The sequence below is a fragment of the Solenopsis invicta genome, chromosome 5, assembly GCF_016802725.1.
Source record: "Solenopsis invicta isolate M01_SB chromosome 5, UNIL_Sinv_3.0, whole genome shotgun sequence".
Classification (NCBI taxonomy): Eukaryota; Metazoa; Arthropoda; class Insecta; order Hymenoptera; family Formicidae; genus Solenopsis; species Solenopsis invicta.
Genome location: NC_052668.1, coordinates 19,176,886 through 19,202,300, shown reverse-complemented (window position 1 = coordinate 19,202,300; position 25,415 = coordinate 19,176,886). Strand labels below are relative to the sequence as shown.

Sequence of the window (25,415 nt, the reverse complement as noted above, 5' to 3'; positions counted from 1 at the left end):
TTTTATACGATTGGGATATCTTAAAACTTGCCGATAAATGACGAAAAAAATCTTGCGTGGTAGAGGCAAACTTCCGAAAAGGAGTTATTTTTTTATTATACTAAGAAAAACCGGGAAAACTTAACATTTTCAAGAAATTTATTTTTTTATTCTTGAAAATTATTATAAATGAAAATGGATTGTTATGTTTATTGGTATTTAGAGAATTTTTTGAAACTACACTTTTAAATTTATATTATATTTTTTTTTATGTTATAAAATTTTTTTTTTAATAATTTTTTCTGATAATGCAAGATTAGCAAATGTGGCGTGTACATCCATCTACATTCTCTTGTGACTCGCAAGTTTCTATAAAAAATGAATAATAAAAGAATACAGGGTTCTAAATTGACGTTGTTACACGCCATATTTAGTTAAATTTATATTCTTTCTTTTTAGTATGTTCTCAAATTTAATATTCAAAAGTTAAGTGAGTTTTCTCTCTCGTACTATTGAAAAACATTAAAGATTATTTCAAAACTAAAAACTACTTTGTATTTAAATAAAATTTTGGATTCGAGTAAGTGGCGACATCTTTCGACGAAACTTGAAATAAAGTTTCTAGAGTCAAAAATCACCTAAAGATGTCGCTACTTCACTTTCTGCGCGCGACAAACGATATAGATAAAGCTGCCTATCGGTGTTGCGTCTGATCCGGATTGGTTGTTTCTCTTTTTCATCTTAAGTTTGAAATATTGTTTTAGTTGGATCCGCAATCAACGTGTTCGCGACATGATAAAATGGCATTTACCATACAAATCAACAGTAACCATGCTGAGAGGGACAAACGTGCGATGAGAGATTCAGGATATAAAAGAAAATTTAAAAAAAAAAAGAAAAGATAAACATGTGGTCGGAGTGGAAAAACAGTAAACAAACCCCCCTCCTAGATAGTTTGTAAATACAAGCATTGCTACATCAATTCGCGCCTTTTCAGATCCGAGCTTATACGCAGAGTTGAGTAGCGCAACACTGCCGAATATTCCGTTTGAGATTGATTTAAGAAATAAGAACATGTTTGTGAGAGATCCAGCTAAAAAGTTTCTGGAGAAAGATGTTCTTACTCCACAGAACTCGAAACGCTCTCAACTTCACGCCAGGAGAGTGTCCTGGTTGAGTCATCCAGAACCTATTTCCACAGAGAGTACCAGATTTCAAACGGCGGATAGGTTCAAAACCAAAGTTGGCTACAATATGAAGAAGAATCTCAAGGTACACATCTGTCTATTATGTGATATCAGTATTTTTTAACACAAAATTTAATTATTTTTAATTAGGAAACGTTGTATATGAACCGTGAGAGTCAAATAAAAGCTATAGAAAAGACCTTTGAAGACAATAAAAAGCCAATTGAAAGACATTACAATAAACCAAACGTAGTACCTGTAGAAATATTGCCTGTATATCCAGACTTTAAGGTAGTACTGCAGCGACTGTTATAAGTGTCATATATAATTGTACTTTTAATCTTTTTTTAATTTTTAGTTATGGAAATATTCATGTGCGGAAGTTGTATTTGATTCTGCTCCTGTGCCAACTGGTCAATCTATACCAGCACAGATCGAAGAAATGTCACAAGCCATGATACGGTAAATTTTTATAGTAATTTTTCTCAATGCAAAAGAAACGAAACGTACAGTGAGACATAAAAAATATTTGTACAGAACATTTTTAAAAAATTATTTTTAGAAAGTAAAACATTAAATAGCGATTTAATAATTAGTCCATATATTTATACAATCTATGTGTTATTAATAAATTGCTAATTAATATTTATTTCTGAAAATAAGACTTTGAAAAACATCTGTATTTTTTTTTATATTTACTGTAAGTATTAAAAAAAGAACTATTTATTTTTGCAATCGAATTATTATCGTATGAAATGATGCTTCTTTTAGAGGTATGGTGAACGAGAGCGGTGAACAGTTAGTTGCTTACTTTTTGCCGTTGGAAGAAACGTTGGAAAAGCGTCGCCGGGACTTCGCAGCAGGTATAGATTACGCTGACGAAGAGGAATACGAATACAAACTGGCAAGACAGTACAATTGGAACGTCAAGAGCATAGCTTTCAAAGGATACGAGGAGAATTATTTCCTTGTGATAAGACAAGACGGGGTATATATATATATATATAAGCGCTCTAGTATATTACGTGTTGTAATTAACTCGTCACGTTAATCCTCCTTTGTGTACTGCAGGTTTACTATAATGAACTAGAAACGCGCGTGCGACTGAGCAAACGACGCCAGAAGGTCGGACAGCAGCCAAACAACATGCGCTTAATAGTGCGTCACCGACCGCTGAACGCTAATGAATTTAGAATGCAGAAATATCGAGAAAACCAATTGAAGCCACTGGGAGTAGACGATGAGGACAAAGAAGAGGAAGAACAGAAAACTCAAGAGAAGAAGACAGATGGGAAAGATAAGTCGGTTAAAGGTTCGCTTTTTATATTGGTTAATAGAATAGACTTATTATATTACTTTAAAAATTTGTCCGATGATCGAAGAATTTGATTGCAGATTCTGAAATAGAGAACAGCGAAGAGTCGCGTGCTTCGTCGAGAGCATTCTCGCGATCGTTCAGCAGAAAATCGCGATCTCATTCACGCTCTCGTTTCAAATCTGATACGAGATCAAGATCGAGATCAAAATTAAGATCACATTGACGTTCACGTTCACATTTCAAGATCTAGATCACCGTCTCGATCACGCTCGCGTTTTCAGTCGCATTCGCCGTCTAAATCACCCAGTAAATCACGATCTCGAGTCGAATCCTCAGTCAAGGAACACATCGAGATCTAGATCCAAGTCAAAATAGCACTCGAGGACATTTGCGAAGTCATCGTCGGGATCTCGCGATCCAAGTCCAGGTCGTGGTCAAGATCGAGATTAGGAACCGGTAGCGGTAGCGGTTCCGAAAGCGCGAGCGGCGAAAGTGAATCGGAGAGTCAGTGAATCGAGAAGCGTGATCGAGAATAATGAATTTATTTCTAACATCACCATTTTCATTTCGATCGTTATTTCGATAAATGTTTGTTTATTACTATTTGAAAATATTCTAGATATGAGAATAATTGCATGCTGAGTGAATATAAGGTAATATTTTTTTATGATGATTATATGATGAATAATCCATTACAGGATGTACGAGTGCGCTCAGCGGCATGAAAAAAATAAATTTATATAAGTAATGTAGATATATTGTTTTTCTTTTTTTTAATTTAGATAGAGAATGGTCTACGTCTATGTTACCAGAAACGGAACTATAGTATTTTCATGACATTTAATTCTACGAGATACACATGTTGGAACAACAAAATTTAAAATGTTAGAAAGATAAGTTATCTCGAGAGTTCTCGAGCGATAAATTCTAACGCGATATCGACGATAAATTTGCTTCAATTTTAAAATTTTTCTTTTTTTTATGCTAATATGTGTTTATTTTAAATTGAACTAAAGTTTATACAAATCGATAAAAAAAAAGACTCAGATTTTGTTATACAAGTTTTTGGTATTGCATTGATTAATTGTTGCGAGAAAACGTTAGAATTTCCCAACAATTTTTCCCGAATTACATTTGAAAATATGTGCGACATTTATACAGAAAAAAAAAATTTTTGTTTTGACAATATATTTTGTTTGAAATGTTGAATATTGAAGCAAGTTAGCATTAAATAAACGTAATTTGCTTACATAACAAAATAATTTAATATAAAAAGTACATTTTTATTATTTAATGGTTTTCAAGAATCGAAAGAAAAAATATTAGAAAATAAAATTGTTATCATACGAACAATATGCTCTTTCGGTAACGTAGTAACAAACCGCGCAGCCAGAGAGCGCCACGCATACCGTTCGCGCGGCGCGCTCGGCGAGGATTCATCGTGCGCATTGCGTCATCCCCCGCGACCTATCCGAACGGACGCGTCGATGCTGCTCCGACAATTGCCGAAGGGCACACATGGCAGTTTTGTGCCGCTACTCGTGTGGAGGCTACACGTACGTACGGGCTAACGAGGTGATTCAGGTGAACCGACCGAGAGGTACGATCCGTCGAGTAGATAAAGAAAGTGCGAAGAAGAGATCCACGTGGACGAGCGACGAGTGTCACAATAGCGAGTCGCACGTGTCTCGTTTTCCGATTGAATGTCGAACGTTCGGGATTCCAACTTTGCTCGTTTCATTTTCTCCCTTTCCCCCTCTCTCCTCCCTTCTCCCGCGCTCTTTATCGCTGTCTGTCACGCTCTTCTATAAATTGATCAAATATGCGCGTTCAAGTGTCAGAAGAACGCATCGATGCAAGCGAAACTTGTCAGGATCGCGTATTACGTTCCTAAAGATGTCGCCTCTTAATCATCTTTCACTCCAAATTTGCTGCGCGACGAGGTAGCATATCGATAATCGCGTTTCACTTGCCATCGTACGTGCGTCCATTGTCGAGGGATTTAAATTCGTTGTTTGGTGCAATCGGTGAGGAAGTTATCGCGTATGCTGAAAACATTGACCCTGAGAGCGCGAGAATTAATTGCTCCGTGCGCGCTATCTCCCTCTCTTTCCTCGTTCTCTTTTCCCTCTCACACTCTCTCGCTCGCTCTCGCTCTGTTTATCGCTCCGCACCGTCGGTCGTCCACGTTTATAAACGATACATGTCCATTTCGCCGCGTAGTAAACAAGACAACTGACGGCGGACGGATTTTACGTGCGTACGTATTGTCGCGCGCTCCGTGCTATACATCATTTTGTCGCCGCATTTCGCGAACGGAACGGAAGAAAAAATCGCGACGATACGTTTTTCATACGGATTCCCCGTGACGCTGGAATCACGTGGTGCGCGCGGGGATCGAGACCGGTGAGTTCGTCGTTGTCATTTACGAAGGAGAGTCGCCGCGCGTACTCGCCGTTCGCAGCGGCGTGGCGGGCTCGGTCTCTGGACGAGAGGGAGAAAAGGGAAACGGACTTTGTCGAGAAAACGGAAAGCGGAAAGCGGAAAGCGGACGGCCGTCTTTTTCCGTTACGCACGCGAGAGTGTCGGCTCGATGTTTTTCGTTTATACGTATGCACGTAACGAAGCACTGACAATGAGCGCCATGCGTACTGCGTACGTACACGCAGCAGCGGCGCGCGCGACCGGCCGATGATGTCAGATTTATATAAGAGTTTAATGTTATCAATTCGCGGAAACGAGCGGGCGCGATTGTTAACAATGCACCAACAATGCGCGTGAAATCACTGTCTCGTATTTTTTTTTTTTTTTTCCTCCAAGAAACACTTCGAGAACTGCGTCGAGTTTAAGCCGCGAGTCTTTTCATTTATCGATTGCTCTAATCGAACGCCATGTCCATCCGTTTACGTTTTATAGATTAGATTGCAGTTTAGAACTGTATGTATGTACAAAGTATAAACGTAGGATTAGCTTAACCTGAAAATTACACGTTTAACCTTGCTGCCGCGGATAGGTGCTTGATGATTATCACCCAAGAGTGCTAATTCAAAAATTTAGTAGTTTTCATATATTATTAAATTTTTGACAGTTTAAAATTATATTTAATAAGATTTTTTTACATTAAAATAGTGTTACTTCAATTATTTCAACATCTTACAATCTCTGAAGTAGAAAAGAAATTCTCAGAGCGTAACAGTTTAAAAGTGTAAGACCATAAGACCATTTTCATTCTAGTGTGGCATGATATAAGAAAAAATTTGAGCATTTTAGGGTTAACGAGGTTAAATTGGCTTTGCAAAATTTGGGATCTCGTCTCGCGTTATAATGAAATCTCGTTTGCGGTTTTTAAGTCGAGGTCTCTGTGCACGCTGGCGCGAAGATGTCAGGGCCGGTTTCTTAACGGCGACCTCAAGGCCTTATTGGGTAAATACGGAGCACACTGGCGTTACGCGACGGCGCGCTGGCACAAAGTTAACGTAACGACCGGCTTGTGCCGGACGAAACGCCGATATCAATATTTGTCACGCATCCACTTCTAGGGATCGCGATTAGCGCGACGCGGTTGAGCAATCACGATTCGCCACGTAGGTTTAAGCTACAAGGAAAAAAAAACGTACGAGTCTTTAAAGCAAATACAATTTGCTTGGTTGATTGTTATACATATAATTAAGGGGTTTCTTACATAAAACAAAAGTGGTTGAATTTTTAGGAAACCAAAAAACTTGTCTTTGAATACATGATAATTTTTTCTGACCATGTAATATGTATATGAATAAAAGGAGATGTAGACTTTAGAATTAATATATTTAACAATCCATTAAAAAGAACCTTCGAATTTGTTTGGTTCTTGCTGAAAATTTTATATTTACATTTATATTTCTTATTTTCTTTTCAATTCTTCCCGGAACTGTTTATGATGTGATACTACCGATGGAAAATAATTTGACGCTATAATTCAATTTTTTTTTATATACATTTTTTTTAATTTTGGCAAAAAATCTTTCAATTATGTTTAAGAAACAGAAACGTGAGAAATCATACTTTGTATTGAATATTTTATCAATTTCAATTTGTAAAACTTATTCGTTTAAAAATGTATGAAACTAATGATTTGTCTTTGTATATCAATTTAGATGGCACCGAAGAACAAAGAAAATAGCAAACGAAAGAAGCAAATGGAGGACGAGGGCGACGAGGATTATCGAAAGCGGCGGGATCGGAATAATCAGGTAATCTATCAGCTTTGCATGCAAATTACGCATGTTATTTGCATATTTGTACATGCGTATTATTATCGTTACTCTCGCATTTCGCAGGCTGTGAAACGATCCAGAGTGAAGAGTAAATTACGCACGCAACAAACCTTGGAACGAGTAAATCAGCTGAAAACGGAGAACGAATTGTTGGAGGAAAAGATTAAGATGCTTACCAAGGAACTTGGGTTTCTCAAAGATCTCTTCATTGCACATGCGGGTATCGTTAGAACAAATTATTATCAAATTCTTCAACCCCCCGCTCTTGTAACATTTGCAAATTATTATTCCTGTGTTTTTTTATTTCTACTGCAATATTTGTTGTTTATAGAAAGTATTTTACATTCTTAAAAAAAAAAAAAAATACGTGTTTAGGAGGTTCCGGTCAACACTCTATAAATATTCAAGATCTCGATCTAAACGCTATTCTGGCGGATGAAAAACCCACGGAAAATACGTTAAAGGCGACCACCACCAAACTGTAGGACGATACAAGCGCCACGTGAAGAAATCAGCGTGGTATTAAATCTGAAACGCGAGACAGTATTCTGGCTCGCTCGATCGAAACGGCAAGCGAACCTCTTGGAAAGATGTTCACTTCAAATTCATGGAAAAAGAGATTCTAGATGCGCGAGCCTTCAAAGTTGTGGCATCGTCGGTGAATTATCCGCCAGCTAAATTTACAACTTATCGAAAACTAATGAAGGCGAGAATGCAAGCCGTGGTGGAGCCATGGAGAATTCGCGATAAATTTGAGTGCGAAAGTATTCCCTCTGATCGTTAGTCTGCAGTGGAGATAATGATCATTGATCTAAACGGTATAAGCAAAGGTAAAAGTCAATACCCGTAATATGTACACAATATCAAATATCAGATCATTACATTTTACGATCTTGTACGATATTTGCGTCTTTCGCGATATGCTTTTACGTACATATAAAAATAATTAAGAAAGAATTTTATTTTTTTAACCCCTGCGACGAATAGAAAAGACTGTAAATAAGATGAAATTTATTTTATTGATCATAATAACGAACAATTTATTAATATATTGTACAAATATAATATAGATATATTAATCCTTGTGGGGTTGTCATCAAAAATGTTTTTACTTTCGTAGAAAAGCATTTTCGACATGTATCGAATGATTATTAAATGATGAAACACAGTTTAGTGACAAGATATCGATGGTTTCTTCTGAAATTAATGGTCACGATATATTTAAACTCTACAATCCGAAAATGCCTATTTGTGTAAGTAAAAGCATCCACATGTACAATTAATACACAAGCGATTGTAAAGAATTGCTTAAAATAAAATCTCTCTCTCTCTCTCTCTCTCTCTCTCTCTCTCTCTTCTGTGAATGACAATATCTATTAGCATAATTAAAATAATGCTAAAGAACTTGAGAAAAAGAAACTGTATTGTAGTGAGATTTTAATGGTACGCTACATTCGAGCGACATTAAAGTCATTAATTAAAGAATGGGAAAGTCGTTAGTTTGAAGCCCTAACTTGTCTTAACACAGTAAAGAACAAAATGACGAAATTATTTCTTGTAACATTTTAGAAACGCATGGTTTTTTTATTTATTGTTACTGGAAAGTTTTGTACGTATGACGAAGACAATTGTACGCGATTAAGTTACTGATAGCTGGTGAATACCCGAAGATTCGTCGACGGCACCTGTATGCTTCGGTACTCGCAACCGAAAACACCCGATCAATTCTCGTAAATGTTCGTAAAGCGCACGAATGTCTCACCGATCGGGTGAGCCCCGAAGATATAAATTTGATATTCTGGGTAAGGATCATGTAACTTTTTCTTTGAGAAGAAAATGTGAAAAGTGAACTTGTTTATCACTGAATTTGGACAAATTTTTCATTTTTTATATTTATGTCCTAAAGAAAAAGTTGCATGATCGTTGGAGTCCTAGCGCGTTTCTCCTTTGATGAATCGGGCTCTTGAATTTTTATTAACCGCTCGTCTCGGAGGTTTTTACGGATGTGAAATAAGTGAAACGTAATTATAAAAACGTGGAAATTGTAGGTTTCCAAATACGCGGCTTTTTCGTAAAGTTTTATAAAAGGCGAAATAGCGCTTTTGGCTAATAAGTCGAGGTTGAATAAGATAGCCAAAGATAAAAAAAAAATATATAGAATTAGCACTTTGGTAACAGAAAAATCAAACGGTATCAAAACTAAGGCGAGGGCACCTTGAGAACCGCGGCACGTGCCTGGATCGTCCGTAGCACAGTGGGCCGTCGCGCTGGTAGCCTAGCAGACGACATGTTGACTGCAAGGAGCACCTCGTTTCGAACGTTTCGGCCGCGAGTTTTCCTCGATATCTGAGTGAGGAGAGGAGAGACGAGAGCTCGAACTCGGTGAGGAAGCGCGCGCGGGTGGCGATCGAGAGAGAAGGGGCGCGAGACCTCTTTTTCCAGCGAGAGGATAGAGCCGCGTGTGTAAGGGCGGCGCGAGGGTTCCCTCGAGTGTCGCTGCTACTGCTCGCCGTGATCGTCGACGAGGAGTTTGCAGCGACGGCGGTGGAGGAAGCGGGATTGACGGGAGAAGATTGAAACATGAAAGTCGTCGAAAGAACGAAGGGTCCAGGACGCTGAGGGAGAAGCGAGGCGAGATGTCCTCTCTTTGAGGCACGAGAGAGGAACGACAAGGTCGAAGTGGATGATGCGCTGAGATCGTCGTCCCCTCGACTGCCAATCAACCTGAATCGCGAGAGCTCGTCCGGAGTCGATTTATTTTAATCTCTACCTCCTCCTCCGTCGCCGTCGTCGTCGTCACTGTCACAGTCACAGTCACCGTCATCGTCATCGTCACCGTCGGGTATAGCCGGAGTAGATTCGAGGAAGCGAAATCTTCGTGCGTTTTAAGAGCAACACGCGCCGCGTCCCTCTTACTAACAAGTCGGATTCGCGTACACACGTCTATCTCGTTCTTTCTCTTTCTCTCTCCTTCCGTTCCTTTCTCTCTTACTCTCCTTCTATCGTTCCCGTCTCACGCGCCGGCCGTGTCGGCGGGGGGAGAGAGAGAGAGAGAGAGAGAGAGAGAGAAACTAGATCGCACCGCCTCGCGCGACTAACGACAAGGAGGCAAAGATATTATCAACGCGTCGGCTGCTGCTCCGCGTGTTTTTCCTGCGTGCGTGCGTGCTTCTTCGCGGCAGCCGGCGTCGCCGCTGCGCGACAAACGGAACATCACAGACTCGTGTAACTCTGGCGTCGTCGTCGTCGTCGTTACACTCCACCATTCGTTGTCACCGACGCTGGAGAGTGTCACGCGCGCTCGCTATCGTCCGGAGTCGTCGGGCTCCGGTCGTGACACGCTCCGTCACGACTGTTGTCACCATCGTGGCCCTCGCCGCAGTCGCAATCGTCGACACCCTGCCGACCGAGACGTTCGCGACACCATCGTCGTTGTCGTCGTCGTCATCGTCGTCGTCGTCGTCGTCGTCGTCGTCGTCGTCGTCGTTCTATCCCCTCTCCTTGCGCCCCTCCCCGCACTCTCTGTCTCTCTCTCTCGCTTCGACGTGAGCGAGCGAGAGAGGTTGATCGGCGCGCACACACTCACACACACATATACACACACACAGCGCGTGAGGGAAGAGGGTTAGAGGGAGGAAGAGGGAGCGAGTGAGCGCGACAAGACACACAGCACAGCAGGGCACCTCACCGTCCTCACCTCTCTCAGTCGCCCGGCGAGCGGAGCGCGGAGCAGCGCGGAGCAGCGCCGAGTCTAGTGGGTGCGTGTGGTGGTTATGGTTTCGCGGCCAGTGCTGGAGGCCGCCAGTGATTGATGCTGTCGTGAAGTGTGCTCGTGAGTGTGCCCCGCGTGCGTAACACGTCGGACAGACGGCGAAGCGCGGAACGGTCGCCTTCGTGGTCGTCGCCGTTGTCACCATCGTCGTCGACGTCGTCGTCGTCGACTCGTCGCCGCTACCGCTACCGTCACCGTCGCTGCCGCCGCCGTCGCCGTCGTCGTCGTCGTCGTCGTCGTCGTCGTCGTCGTCGCCGTCGCGGAGAATAAACGACGACGGGAAAGAGAGGATCGAAGGGAAGAAACGCGAGAAAAGGCGGCGAGAAATAGAGCGAGAGAAGTTGCCTTTGACAGGAACGAGAGCCATCGCCGGTCGTCACTGTAGCGGAGAAAAAGAGAAGGAGAGGGAGAAGGAGAGAGAGAGAGAGAGAGAGCGAGAGAGACGTCGATCGGGCGAGGAAGCGCGAGCGCGAGCGCGAGCGCGCGCGCCAGAGGGCGGCGTGCGGGAGGGTGAACGAGAGACAGCCGATAGAGTGACGAACCGAGACGAACGGAACGGCGGAACCGGAGGCGGACGGCGGACGGCGGGAATCGCGGAACGGGAGCGAGTGTAGCGCGCGTAGTTCCGCGGCGGCGGCGGGATTCGGGCCGCTTTTCGAACGCGAACGCGGGTGGACCCAGCAGCACCAGCACCAGCACCACCACCACCAGCAGCAGCAGCAGCAGCAGCAGCAGCAGCGCGCAGCGATAGCGGCTTCGGCGATGCGGCGGCGGCAGCAGCAGCAGCTGCAGCGGCGGCGCGACAGCAGCAGCGACAGCAGCAGTCGTAGCAGACAACGAACGACGACGACGACGACGACGTTAACGTCGTCGTCGTCGCGGCCGCCGACGCCGGCGTTCGCGCGGCGACCAACTCGATCGCCGCCGTCGCGAGCAGCCGTCGTCGTCCGTCCCCATCCGTGTCCCGGTCGTCCTATCTCTCGCTCAACTCCGCCACCGCCACCGCCGTCTACGCGACGACGACGACGACGCCCCGAGAGAGTTGTGATCGTGCCAGTGGGCCCGTCGTGGTGGGACCGTTAGACGTGGAAGGGAGAAACGGTGAGGGCGAGCCGCCGCGCGTCTCCTTCCCCTGGTGTGTCATGGGGTGTTTCGGCAGCCAGAGTAGCAAGCAAAGCCAGGATGAAAGCAAAAATCAGAAGAGACGATCCGACGCCATCACCAGGCAGTTGCAAAAGGACAAACAGGTCTACCGGGCCACCCACAGGCTACTCCTGCTCGGTGAGTGTGACCACTGACCCGGAAATTTAATTCACTACAGCGCAAGTTTTTTTTTTTTTTTTCTTTCTTTTAATTAAACCGCACCACGAGGTAGAAATCGAGAGCGAGAGGGGGCTCGCGTGTGCGCGCGCGCCCCTCGAAGGGATTTCTCTTCGTATCCCGCGGTCGCTCTCGTTCTCGTGAACCGAGGACGCGTTAAATATCGGCCAGGCCCTCCCCTGCTCTCTTCCTTCCTCCCCCCCTGATGGCCGTCGGTGATTGTCGGTTTCGGACAAAGAGCGCCTCCGCGAAGCCGGGGGTGAGCCGACCGACCGACCGACCGACCGACCGGTCGACCGGTCGACCGGTCGACCGGTCGACCGGTCGACCGGTCGACCGGTCGACCGGCCGGCTGCTATCGCGATGTTCAGCGGCGCGTAATTCAATTTTATCGATTATCGTACGAACAGGCACCCACGAATAATACAGTATATCCAGCGACCGCCTCGTGTTTGTACCCTTTTCGTCGCTTTCGATCCTCGTCTCTTTCACCCTTCTCCTCCCACTTTCTCTCTTTCTATATACACGTATATCTATATGTCTCTCTCTTCTACTCTTTTACCTCTTACCTGTAACTCAAAGTTCTATTGTGCTTCTATTATGTCGTTAATCGCTGTGTAACTGGATAAATCTCTCTTTTCGAAGACGATAGGAACGAAAGGGTCGAGAGTCTCTCTCTGACGAGAGTCAAATTCGAGTCTCAATGCATTATTCAATTCTCTGTGCGTGGTCCAACGAGGGATTTAAATGCCCAAGCGAATTTACAATTTTGAATTATTTTGCCTCAAATTCAAACACGTACAAAATAAGTGAAAAAATTTTGGGTCAAACAATTGTGAAGATGTATTCTGGAACGTTGAAAGAGTGTATCAGAATTTTTTTAGATTTTTTAGAGCCCAAAGCTCTCAAAAAAACTATGAGGCAGTGATCTAGTTGGAATAAAAAGGTAATGAAAAAAACGTTGAACCACGAAGGATTAAGTTAAAAATATTACAAGTTTGTTACATTTGAAATTACATTGGACGTTCAGATTCAAATTCTATCATCAGCAAAATCAAGATTAACAGCGATAATTCTCAAGTTCTTCGCAGCACATACACTGAGAAAAAAAATTTATTGAAAAAAAAATGTAGTCTAATATGATCAGCTAAACGTTGGTCTGATTCAACAGTTATTTAGTTGCAAGGAGAAGGTATAGTTTATTCGTGTCAACCATTTAAATTTTTTCATCAAAAAATTAATTAAACCAACTAAATATTTAGTTGACATATGGGACTAAGTATTTCAGTTTTTCCGAAACGATTTTTTTTTTTTTTTTTTTTTTTTTTAAGTATAACGAGAGATGCTTGGGTGCCTAGGCCTCAAAAATCTAAATTTATCAGTTGATTGCAAGGCGTGATACAAGGACTGTACAGTTTGAAAATGACGACAAAACTTAATTAATATACTGAAGAACAGAGTGTAGTAATAATAAACAAGCTTTGGTGAAATAATTTTAATGAAATGTTTAAGTAATGTACCTAAATATTTAATATTTAATAATTATATTGATAGTTCAATTATATATTATTGTTTAATAATTGTATTAATATTTAATAATTATATAACCAACATAGTAATAGTAACCAATTGATTACTTACGCTGAGAAGAAAGATGCTTTCAAATTTATTTGAAGGATATAAATTTATTTTATTGAAATAAATCTTTATTTAAATACGACGAAATAAAATTTTATTTTTAGCAGACAAACCAATCGATAAAAAAATATATTTCTATTAACTAACAAATATCGAAAAAATGTCATAAGTAACGTTTGCTTGCTAATACTTGGACTTTTTCCTCAATTGTAAACGGCATCAAATAGTTACTAAATATTTTTAAATATTTATTATATTAACCTATATATATTAACAAATATTTAATTGAAATTATTTCACCGAAGCCTAGTAACTATCATCTAGGCTTGATTATTAGCAAACTTTTTTTAGCGTCAATATATAAAATACCACAGGAAGGTAAACGATTACTCACCAAACGGAGCGGATAATAAAAGAAAAATTCCATATCGAATGTTCCTCTTTTCTCTTCTTCGATGATTTTTAGGCTTGTGAGCACATTTTAGCGAGAATTACAGTATCATTTTATCAAAGTCGTTTCTCATCGGGTTTTATAGCGCTCACTACTATCGATACAAATGTTCGCTAGAACCACACGAGTTTTTATTTTCCATTCTGTTATTTCGGAACGGTATTTTTTTCCGATACATTTTTACTGTTTCAGATTTTGTTCTCTTTCATCGAAGCTTTTTTCAAATAATAAACTTTCCTCTTTTTTTTTGCTTCTCGTTTCTCTGATGTACGCTATTGGTTTAGGATAACCTTTTACTCTTATATTAATATAATCTCCCCTTTGCGCACTTAATGTTCATATTTATGGCAAGCATATTGTAAATTAATCTACGTTTCTGATTACTTTCTGATTGCTGAAGATTTTTTCTCAGATTTCTCTCTCTCTCTCTCTCTCTCTCTCTCTCTCTACTCCATTTCACGGTTCAATTCCATTTTCCAAGCCGATGCGTGCGTGCGAAAAACATTGACACAACGCGCCTATTTAGAGCGACGTTTAACCCGGCGCCCCGTTCACAATCGCCTTCCTATTATCCGGCGTTTATGTAGGTCGTCGTTCTAATTCGATGCGAATGCGTCGTCATCGTCGTCGTCGTCGACGGCGGCGCGGGCGATGGACGAATGGTCGGAGCAACAGCTGTCGCCTCCTATTGTTTCCTCCTCGCGTGTCGTTACGACCACGCGAAACCCGCGGCCGATTCGACCTCTCTTTCCTTTTTTTCCTCCCGTGTCATCGTGCACGCGGGAATCGTAGGAAAAAAACCTAAAGCCCAGCATAAACGATTGAACGCGTCGCATCTGGCGTCTACGTAAAATTAAATGTCCAGTGGTACGGCCGGCGGCATTATACGAATTAGATGCAGCTGCTTTCGTTCCTCGTAATACACATTTGCCAAGTACACTTTATCTCATGATTTACTTAATCGGGCTTTTCTAACTGGGGACGACGCAATTAGCGCTACCGAGAATTACAAGATTTTCTCGGATTAAACCTTCGCGAACTTATCGTTCACTCGATTTGCGAGTTCTTTACGAGAAAGAGAGAGAGAGAGAGAGAGAGAGAGAGAGAGGAGGAGGAGGAGGAGGAGAGTTGATAATATTTAATGTGGAGGGTAACATGCGGGCGATGATTTTATATAAAATGAGTAGAATGTGTGCGTTGCACGTGGGAGCACGAGTATGAATAATGTTGATATGATATTTTCAAATTACGTTTAATTGCGGAAAATTAAAAAGACTCAATATTTCGCTCGCGGCTGGCGTAGGGGAGATCAAAAGGGCGGTTTAATTAACCCCATTGCGATCCAGGTCACGATCCCACATATCACTCGGAAATCGTCCCTGTTCATTCTACAGCTGAACTTTTAGCCCTTACAAACATATTTCGTGTGTTCGATCGATTTCTACCTAGCAATTAAATTATACTACATTCGTTCCAAAACACAGACATTTGTTCTAGAAACTTAAAAGTGTGAGTTTTTAGAGACTATTTGAATGACTTTAATTAAGTAAAAAAAAAAATAGGTCAGACACACAAAACTATTCATGTTAAGTAAGTTACCATTTTTCATATTAACTCTCCGTTATCCAATCGGGGATTTCAAGATCCAGGGGAATTTTCAATTTTGAATAATTTTGCCTTAAATTCAGAAATGTACAAAAAAGTGTATAACGTTTCGAATCAAACAATTGCATCCAGAGAAAGGTTTCCTTGAATAAAAAAATATACGTTTGATTCAAAGAAATTTGTACATTGCCATACGGTTAAAGAAAAGTTTCTTTAATTTGAGGAAATATTTTAGTTGTTTCTTTTATTAAAATTAAAAAAATGGTTGTGCAAATCATTTTTTTTTTTTTTAATAAAAGGAATATATTTTTAAAACTAGAACAATTAAGTTATTTCTTACATTTCTATTAGTATCTTGAATTAATTAATTATTTGTTTAAATTAAACAAATTATTTACCTTTAAAAAGGGCTGGTAACGTTCACTTCTTGAAATCGAATAAATTTTTATTTCTCACAAACAATTTCATCAATTTAAACATAATTTTTCTCTGGCTGCGTGAAATTGTGTCTTGAAATGTTTGAAGAGAATACCAGAATTTTTATCTAATTTTTTTAGAACCCAAAAATCTTTTCAGAAACATTATCAGGGTACCAGTGACCCGGACTAGAAAAGCGACAAAAAAAAAACATTGAAAGGTTAATTGTACCGCACTGAAAGAAATATTTGAAGTAGACCAAACGTTTAGTTAAATAGTGAACAAATGAATTTTATAGTTACAGTTACTAAACAATTACTTTTAACTTCTCAAATGATTTGTCAAATGTAACCAAGTTCTTGGTACCTAGCAACTACAAAATTCACTTTATCACTATTTAACTAACGTTTGATTAATATTTCTCTCAGTGTGTAAGGGTTAATCCGGAGCGAATCTGCGCAAAAGTGGCGCGTAAACTTGGCGCACCTTCTCGTCGTGCGTCTGCGATGTGTCGTTAAACCCGCGATGCCTTATCACGGACGATCGATAGCTATACTGGTGAAATCTGAATTTTGTGCTCCACGAGATATAATTTTTTTTTTTTTAATGCGCGTGGGCCGAGTGGCTGGCGGCGACAACATCTCAGGGAAATTAACGTTGGACGATTTTTGGCCTGTTTCAGGAGCGGGAGAGTCTGGCAAGAGCACGATCGTCAAACAGATGAGGATACTGCACGTCAATGGTTTCAGCGAAGCGTAAGTTTTATTTTTAAAAATGGTAAACGCGTGCGCCGATCGGTCGCGTCGACGTCGCGCCCGCGCCGCGCCGCGTCGCGTCTCATCGATTGGCCGTTCGCTTACTCTCGGTTCGTCCCGTCTGTTCCAATCCGACGCGATGTGTCGTTAACCCATTAAAGGAGGGCCGTAATCTCTCCTTTGTTTCCGTGGGGCTTTTCATCGCGAGGCTCGCATTACAATTAAATGTCAGCGGAATGCGATCGTACTCACGCAAGCCGTTTACGAAACGCAAGGCCGCGCCGCGCCGTGCGCGACACGTTCATTGAATTTTGTCCCTCTCTCTCTCTCTCTCTCTCTCTCTCTCTCTCTCTCTCTCTCATCGTAAAATTCTCGGTTTAACTCGAAAGAGAGACGAGATTTCCGAGAGGGGCGAACCGCAAAAATACGGCCGAGACCGCCGCGCCAGTGCTATTTCCTACAGTTCCTCTCTATTTGTGGCGACGCCTCGATCCTCCTTCCCGGGACTCTTTTTTTTTCCCGACTTGAATCGAATCTGGAGAATCGTCCGCGAGAGACCGAATTGCAAATTCGCGGCGCGATTAATTTTTTAACTCATCCCGCGAATGATTCATTCCGTAACCGGTTCGGGCCAACGCGCGACGCGGCGACGCGCCGTGTCAGCGATATCAACACGTGGCTGATATTGTGTGATTCGCTATTACTACTTCCTTTACTACTTTCCAAATATATGCGATGCACTCGCCGCGTTATTCATTCGCGCCACTATCTTCACTTTTCTCAACGTTCCATTACAATTGTACGATATCTACCTTTGAAATGTATTCTTTTGGGATAACCTCCGCTATATTTCATCGTTCAACGCTATTCTCGTTTCGACGAGATTCGTTTCAATTTTTTTTTATCCAGCGCTGTTCTGGATGGATGATTTCTCTTTTTTCTCGATACAATCGCGTCTCTCTCCTTCTCTCTCTCTCTCTCTCTCTGCTTATTATTTTTATGCGATTTATTCCGCATTTATTCCTTTTTTCTAGATCGTTAATCTGCGATATCATCTCGTTACGATTATCGTATATTTTATTTTACTTGGATTTCCTCGAACTTCCGCTAATTCGCGGTAGAACGCGGGTAGAATGTCTCCAAGGAACTTTGCTCTCTTTCGTACAACTCAATAATTTGTGTATTTTCCTGTACGAATGCCGGCACATTGAGAAAAAGAATTGTTAACTTGACAAAATTTTTTCAATTGGAGTATTTGTGTATTTAAATTAAATATATAAATGTTTGGATTGAAAAAAATTTAATTTAACTTGAGAAATTTAACCAAATTGAAAAATTTAGTCAAATTACAACTTGATTAAATTTCAGTTTGAGTATTTATATTTTTAAGGTAAATATATATTTAGTTAAACTGAAGTTTAATTATTTCATGTATTTATAAATTAAATACATAAATAGTTGGACTGAAGAAATTTAATCAGGTTGAAAAATTGAGTCAAGTTAATAACTTTTTCCCTCAGTGTGGAACAGCAGGATTCGTCGGAATCTTACAAAACGGACAGTTCCAGAAATACGCATTATTGATCGGCCATGAGTTCTCCAGCGAGTTCTTTTAAACGCGTGGCCGCGCTAAAATTATCGAATTGGGATGAAAATACCGATAAAAAGGAGCACACGGTCTGCGCTATCGTTTCATTCAGCTTGATCATTATTACCGGTCGACCGCTCGATTTACTCTTACGTTACTGCGTCTGTACAAAACGCATTTGTTCATCGCAATATAAATGTTAATCACATTTAATTACGCGCTCGACAATGATTTGGCGCCGGGTTTCTAACAATACTAACGTCTCACGTATTCTTGTGTTCGCAGGGAAAAGCGGCAAAAGATCGAAGATATTAAGAAGAATATTAGGGACGCCATTTTGGTAAGTAGATATTATCTCACATCTTTTTCTCATGAAGAATTTAATGTTTATTATATAAAAATTACAATCAAACGGCAGAGCAAAATTACAATTTTATTTTATTTCGAGATATTGTCTTTTTTACTTTGTACTCTTTTTTTTTTGTTTTCCTTGATGATGCACTTGGTAATCGAATTCTCGTCAATGTTGCATCACGGATTCCGCATTCACTCCCGTGTACCAAGTTACACTAAAGGTATATAAATTCTTGTGCTCGAAATAACACGCGATATAATCGTTACGTGACACGCAAATTTGCGATATCAAATCTAGCTGCAGAAGCATTGTCACCGGTTTGTCATTCAACCTCGTGTTCAACGACGCACGGTTCTGTTTCGCCCTCCAGGCAAAATGTAATCACTTCCGTACGTTGCGTTGACGCAAACGGCGTTACTTCCACTGATTTCTTGCATACAGAATTCTCACGAAGTAATTAGTAATTACCTACCATGATAACAATTACGGTGAACCAGTAGTCGTGATAAAAAATGAAGGTGACTCTACGCGCGAATGTTACAGATGTGATTTTTTTTAAGAATATTTAGTTCGCAATATCTCTCATCGGTATTAATCGATAATTCTCTCTAATTATACGCAGTAAAAACTTTTACGTTGAAAATACTTTTATGATGTAACATTAAACAGACGTTATTTGCTTGAAGACATTTTGTACAGTTTTATATATTTTATTGAGAAAAGTATATTTTCTTTATTCAGTAGCAATTTTTATAAGTTAGAAGGAAAAAATATCGAAAGATAAAAACAGTCTTCAAGTCAAGAATTTGAATTTTTTAATACTATTATTATCAAGACAATCACATTGCGCTTTGTAGATGACTATTATGATATTGAAATAATTTTACTGAAATTTAAGATTATCAAATTTTTTAGAAAAGATTGAATCATGTACAAGTAAGAACATAATTTCTTGCTTACATCAGAATGATTGTTAAATAGAATATATTAATTTCAATTAATGTTAATGTTTGACACTGGTTTTTTTGTACATATGATTTTTGGAACAACAATGCACGTGTGAATGTGGATACGTACATATAATATAGACGGTTACAGAAGGATAATGTGGACGGTTGTTGAATAAACAGATGATGTAAAAAATAATATTTTATTTTTACAACAGATTATATCAGTAACTATTCATATGAGAACATTTAAATTGTCCTAACGTTTGTATTTGCCGAAGAAACATTTGGAGAAGATAATCAACATTTCCTTTAGCGGTGAAAGATAAAAGAGACACATCGTTTCTCTCTTTTGCAGACGATAACCACTGCGATGAGTACGTTAACACCGCCCGTTACGCTGGGGGACCCGTCGAACCAGAGCAGAATGGAGTATGTCCTAGAAGTCTCGTCTTCCCCAGACTTCGATTATCCTTCGGTGAGTCAACCATAGTCCGTTTTGCGTTTTGCACGTTGCGACGTATTGTACTTTCCCCCCACGCGCGAAATGAGTCGCGGATTTCACCTTCACGCTCGCGCGAAGATAACTCATCGGCCTTCCCACCGCCGAGAAATACCGTAAGGATTTAGTACGGAATTATCAATGGATTTTACGAAGTTGATAATTTTTGCAACGCACGAAAATGAAATGATAAGTTGTTTAATATTTTTTTCCCCTTAATGTATGTGCTAGGCAAAGATCAGACGTACTTAAAATAACATTATTGAAAATAAAATAAGTAATTATTTAGTACTAATTATTTTAAATAACTTATGATCTGTTTCTCATTTCCTATTTTAAATAGAAAAACAAGAAATTATTTAATTCTGAATAAATATTTTAAATAAAATAAAGAAAGCTAAATCCAATCAAAGTTAACCAGCTGCAAAAATTTATTTAAAATACTTATTTAGAATTAAAGAATTTCTTTCTCTTTTCTATTTAAAGTAGAAAATAAGAAATAGATCATAAAAAGTTATTTAAAATAATAAAAATTAAATAACCATTTTAATTTAAATATCATACACTTATACATACGTTTTAAACCTAAAGTCGTATGTTTAAAATAACTTTCTTTAAAATGCATATTTAAAATAAAATATTTAGTATTTATTATTTGAAATAAGTTTTTGGAATTTATTTTATACATATTTTTTATAAAAAATAAGTATCGCCTATTTTAGCGATCCGTGGTGATTGTTTTGTTGCGCGTAACGCGTTACAAACTCATCTTGGAATAGTTGAGCAACTCCTCGCGATTACTCGATGTCGTTTAGCGCGAGCAAACGCAGGCCCGCGTGTAACGATGATACGCGTGGCGTAATGGGCGACGAAATTTACTTAACGATCATCGCGACGACATTTCTTCGCGTCTCGTTAAACCGGTGGAGGCAGCGGACGCGCATCTGCGGATTAACGAGGCACGCAGCGACATGAGCTACGCAGCGTATGTACATATACGAGATACGGACTCTTCACGTGAGAACCACTGCGTGGCACGATCAGTGTTTACAATGTTTACACAGCCACCGCACATGTAGCGCGCCTATATAGTGTCCTGTACTACGACGTGCTGCGCCATTTCTCACGTACGTACGTACATCCGTATGTACGTACACACGATATCTCTCAATTGTGTGCCTCGCAAATTCATGCGATCATTATACTCGTATGTAACGGGAATTTACGTCGATCGATGCGAATTCTCTGTAAGGGATTCTCTTCTAAGGGATTTCGCTGCCGAGTCTTCGATAAGGGACGACCCTGCAAAGCCGGTAAAGGATTTACGCGCGATTTACATATATTTGTCGAGTGGGACGCGCCGAGACAGTTTTACGATCGAGTAAAGTAGGAGTTTCATGTGACGGAGCTAATTAATTAATCGATTGATCTACGTAGTTGCAGCGTTAAACCCGCACTTATAAATCAACGGCTGAATTTGCCACGTGCGGTGCTGCCTCGTGATTCGTGATCGTAGACGTTTGAATGAAGTGCTCCACACCCAGAAATCATTTTCCTGATTGAAATTATCCCGGAGATTCTGCGCTCGCGGATGAGATGGATGAGATGTCGCGGGAGAAAAAAGAAGCGCGCGCGAGAACGGCGTTCTCGAAATAAAGTCGCCGCGACGAAATAATCCGCGAGTTTTGCGTCATTCAGCGCGACGACCGACGTCGCGACGTACATACGTGCGGCGCGCGTTACGCGTGTACGGTGCATCATCTTTGCCAACAAACGCCAGAGAGTGGTCCTCCCTCTCCTCTCCTCCTCCTCCTCCTCCTCCTCCTCCTCTATTTGTTGCACGTGGCTGCATTCGCCGTTGGTCGGTGATGCATACGGATTAATTGAATTAAATCGCCTCGCATCGAATGCTGATTCGTGGCTCTTGAATCCACATCGCGTTAAGGATGTTTCGTACGGTTATTACAAAATAAATAGAATTTGTAAATGTATTTAATTTTAATACTTTAAATAAACTATATACATATGAAAGTTGTGTGAATAAGATTATATTTTTATAGTTTATTTAATGTATGTACTCTTATTAAAAATTAAATTATTTTTTTACAACATTAAGAAAAATTGCAATTTTTTTGGTGTAAGTACTTCAAGTATTCAAGATGATTTGTGCGAAGTTTAATTGCGATTGTTTGTTTATTTATTTTGCAAATAAATAAATTTTGTTTACAAAACTGATTTCTGTATCGTAATAAAATTTTACATAAATCATCTAGAATACTTGAAGTACTAAAATTTTCAAAATCAGATTTTTTAAAATATTTTATTATTAATTATATTTTTATTAGAACACATGTCTACTTCTTATTGAAATAACTTTATTCAGGTAAAAAATCGCTGCTGCCAAAAAAAATTTTTTCTACTACTTTCAAATGCAATATGAAACAATCTGTAATTTTTTTTAATTTCTTAACGTTTTAAGAAATTTTCTACATCCCTTATCTCGTGATTTGCGCAATATTTACAATTATCCACAAGACATTACGTTCACAGAAAGAACAATTTTATAACATTTAAAAACTGAGCTAGGTACAGATCAGGAAATAATTTTATGTCGGGCCATGAAAATAATTTTGCAGGGCACTCTCAATGCTAATGATAATGATGCTGCAAACAGTTTTGACACTTTAGTAACCAAGTTAAACATCTGATAATTTTTTAAATGGTTCAACATAATTATTTTTAGATCTGTATTTCAGCAAAATTATTCTTTCTGCGTTTATATCGTTGAAGCGGGAACGCTCGAGTGTTTCCGGCCGATTACTTTCAGGCTATTACGTCAGGCAAGGTAACAAATTGAAGGAGCTTCGGAATTCGAGGAGATTAATGAAATTGAGAAAATTTTATTTTTTTTCAAGTTTTTAAATAAAAAGTGCGCTCTCTTGCATAACTCTCTGTAGAAATACTTTTATCGTTTATTCTGCTAATTATAAAAGAATAAATATCGTAACTGATCACCGGCGCTATTTCCGTGTCTAAAAACACAAGGCAATGTGCCTTGCTTCGGCGCTGTCCCGATTGCTTCTCGCGAATTTTACCGGTGTTCTACGATTTGCGTTTAATTTGTCACTGTCATTTAGCTCTCCACATATATATATATATGCAAGAGAAGGAGGAGGCGAGGATGTTTCGTGAAAATTTATTTTTAGAAAATCTTAGTCCTAATTTCAGCACAGGCCCGAAACAGATGGTCAGTGATTCTATATTTGTTCTTAAATTATTAGTATAATCGGCTCGTACTAACTTGCAAATAATGATGCGAGAACAATGCTAAAAGTTGTAATTAAAGAATTTTGATACTCGAATACGTGAAATAATTAAAACTTCGAAATACTTCCACTTGGATAAGTCCACTTTTTACGAGAGAGGCAAACGCGAACGAATCTGTATATACGTTACTTCAGAAAGTCGTTGTACAATAAAGTAAACGCGAGAGGATGCAGGATAATAAATACTAAATTAAATATAAATATTGAATATTTCAAATAAAGAGACAACGTACACTCAGACGGAGTCCAAAACGAGGAAAATTTTGGGATTTTTTTTGTAGAAAAATGGAGAGATTGATAAGTCGTGTTTGTTCCATTATAAAGATCATATTTTTATATATCTGACATTTTAATTTTATTAAATAATAATATAAAATGGCGCCCAGTTTTCATAAACAACAATGGTTTCATTAAAAACGCGTGAACATTGTATCTCGAAGACGTCCCGACCTATCGCCTGGCAGTTTTATTTACTTTTTGTAGACACTAAAAATTAGTGATTCACGGAAAATTTTTTTTACGATGCTTAGTTTTTTTATCGCAGCAAAAAACCCGAGCAAAATTTACAGTGAACAACCGCTATGTTGACTTTGACCAGCTGTCATTTTGTTCAACAGCAACATTTCGAAAAACGGCAACGTCGAGCACTAAATGTTTCAAGTTTCAATCTTGTAAAGTTCGTATTACTTTGCTTTCCGATGAGAGCAACCGGTGGTCCATCATAAACGCCGTTGGAAAGAAATATGATTTAGCTCTAAACTTCAGTCGCAACGCTATTTTATATATTTTATATATAAATTTTAAAATTCAAATGGAGCAAAGTATGATTTTGAAAATGGAATAAACACGATTTCTCTATCTCTTTTCATTTCTTTCGCAAAAAACTTTGCAGAGTCAAGTCCCGCATTGACCCGTGTAGATGTAGTACGTACCTACTTAAGAATGTATAGGATATTTCTCAAAACGTTAAGAAAATTTATGAAAAAATGACAGATGCTGCGAAAAAAAATGTGAAAAAAAAAGGTCTTTCTCGAACGTTGGCACCTTTGAAAGTAGGCACCTCCGTTAAAAGGAGTGACCCACTCACATTCTCGCGCGTTTAAACGATTTACATTCAATCTGCGAGGGTCGCCCTCGGGGCTTTTATCCGCACGCTATCACAAATTTTACAACACGCGTATACGTGTCCCCGTATTTTTAGCCGGGTATTCTGCGGCGGCGTTTAGGGCGGCTTTAGCGAGAGAGGATGACGCGTTTGGACGAAATTATTAGTACGTGTATAATCGCGGTAATAGGCGGAGACACGGCAGCGATCCTTCCTTCGCGCTGCGAACGACGGATCGACGATGCCGTCCGTCCATCGATCGTGGAAGCGTGGAAATAGCATCGACAGGAGAATTTATTAATATAACCGTCGTCGTTATTGCCAAGCACACACCCCGGTCGTGCCGGCCGGTCGTCGCGACTGTTGCGTGATTTGCAGCCGCGCGCCGTTCGTGACAACACCCGGGATGGACTTCCGCTGTCGCGTGAGAGAACGTGTCCTGTCCAAGTTCGCCGCGACACTTAAAGCGACGAGAAAGGGCACATGTGCGACTACAACGCTTGTCAATTACGCCGCCAGAGAATTCCGTTGCGGCTTTCGGAAAACACATATAAGTCTATTTGGAAAATTTTCGCGACTTCGCTACGACTGACCCATCATACGCGACAGAACGTTCGATCGTTCGATTTTCGAGACATTATACGTTTTCCACGATAATTAAGTATTATCGTTATCGTCGGAAATGTAATTATTATCCGACGCGATAATCAATATTATCGCGCCATTTTACGAAATAATTCTCTTAATACGAAAGCGATACGTATTTATTTCGAATTGAGATTCAATTTGTTGATACGCCGCGCGCCGTTAAAAATTATTTGCGTTAATGATTAATTGCCGAGGAAATTTTGGCCGTGAGAAAAAGGGCCTTAGACGCACGGACGAACTGCGGACTGC

General features: G+C 40.0%; 3 protein-coding genes across 7 annotated transcripts in view; all 3 read left to right on the top strand.

Moving 5' to 3' along the window:
- The first annotated feature begins 246 nt into the window (after positions 1-246).
- LOC105205686 (RNA polymerase II-associated factor 1 homolog) lies at positions 247-3,240 on the top strand. The gene is made up of 7 exons (XM_039449798.1): positions 247-908; positions 977-1,251; positions 1,317-1,457; positions 1,525-1,628; positions 1,938-2,154; positions 2,238-2,478; positions 2,562-3,240. Exons 1-7 carry the CDS (start codon positions 887-889, stop codon positions 2,705-2,707), a joined length of 1,146 nt encoding a protein of 381 aa, XP_039305732.1. The 5' UTR covers positions 247-886; the 3' UTR covers positions 2,708-3,240.
- A 674-nt stretch (positions 3,241-3,914) lies between these two features.
- Positions 3,915-8,076, top strand: LOC105205684 (CCAAT/enhancer-binding protein gamma). Of its 5 annotated transcripts, XM_026131901.2 has the most exons (5): positions 5,795-5,907; positions 6,024-6,097; positions 6,618-6,713; positions 6,801-6,957; positions 7,113-8,076. In XM_026131901.2, the coding sequence occupies exons 3-5, from the start codon at positions 6,618-6,620 to the stop codon at positions 7,220-7,222; spliced, it is 363 nt and encodes a 120-aa protein (XP_025987686.2). In that variant the 5' UTR covers positions 5,795-5,907; positions 6,024-6,097; the 3' UTR covers positions 7,223-8,076. The 5 variants fall into 5 exon arrangements, with proteins under 5 accessions (XP_011173450.1, XP_039305735.1, XP_011173451.1 ...); XM_011175148.3 differs by lacking the exons at positions 5,795-5,907; positions 6,024-6,097 and adding an exon at positions 3,915-4,084; XM_039449801.1 differs by lacking the exons at positions 5,795-5,907; positions 6,024-6,097 and adding an exon at positions 3,927-4,040.
- A 3,217-nt stretch (positions 8,077-11,293) lies between these two features.
- The window catches only part of LOC105205688 (guanine nucleotide-binding protein G(s) subunit alpha), a 39,443-nt gene continuing 25,321 nt past the window's right edge, over positions 11,294-25,415 (top strand). Inside the window, exons 1-4 of the mRNA XM_011175158.3 lie at positions 11,294-11,790; positions 16,623-16,695; positions 18,569-18,623; positions 19,944-20,063. Coding sequence (XP_011173460.1) covers positions 11,652-11,790; positions 16,623-16,695; positions 18,569-18,623; positions 19,944-20,063 — 387 coding nt within the window. The 5' untranslated portion in view covers positions 11,294-11,651. The remainder of the gene's footprint in view (positions 11,791-16,622; positions 16,696-18,568; positions 18,624-19,943; positions 20,064-25,415) is intronic.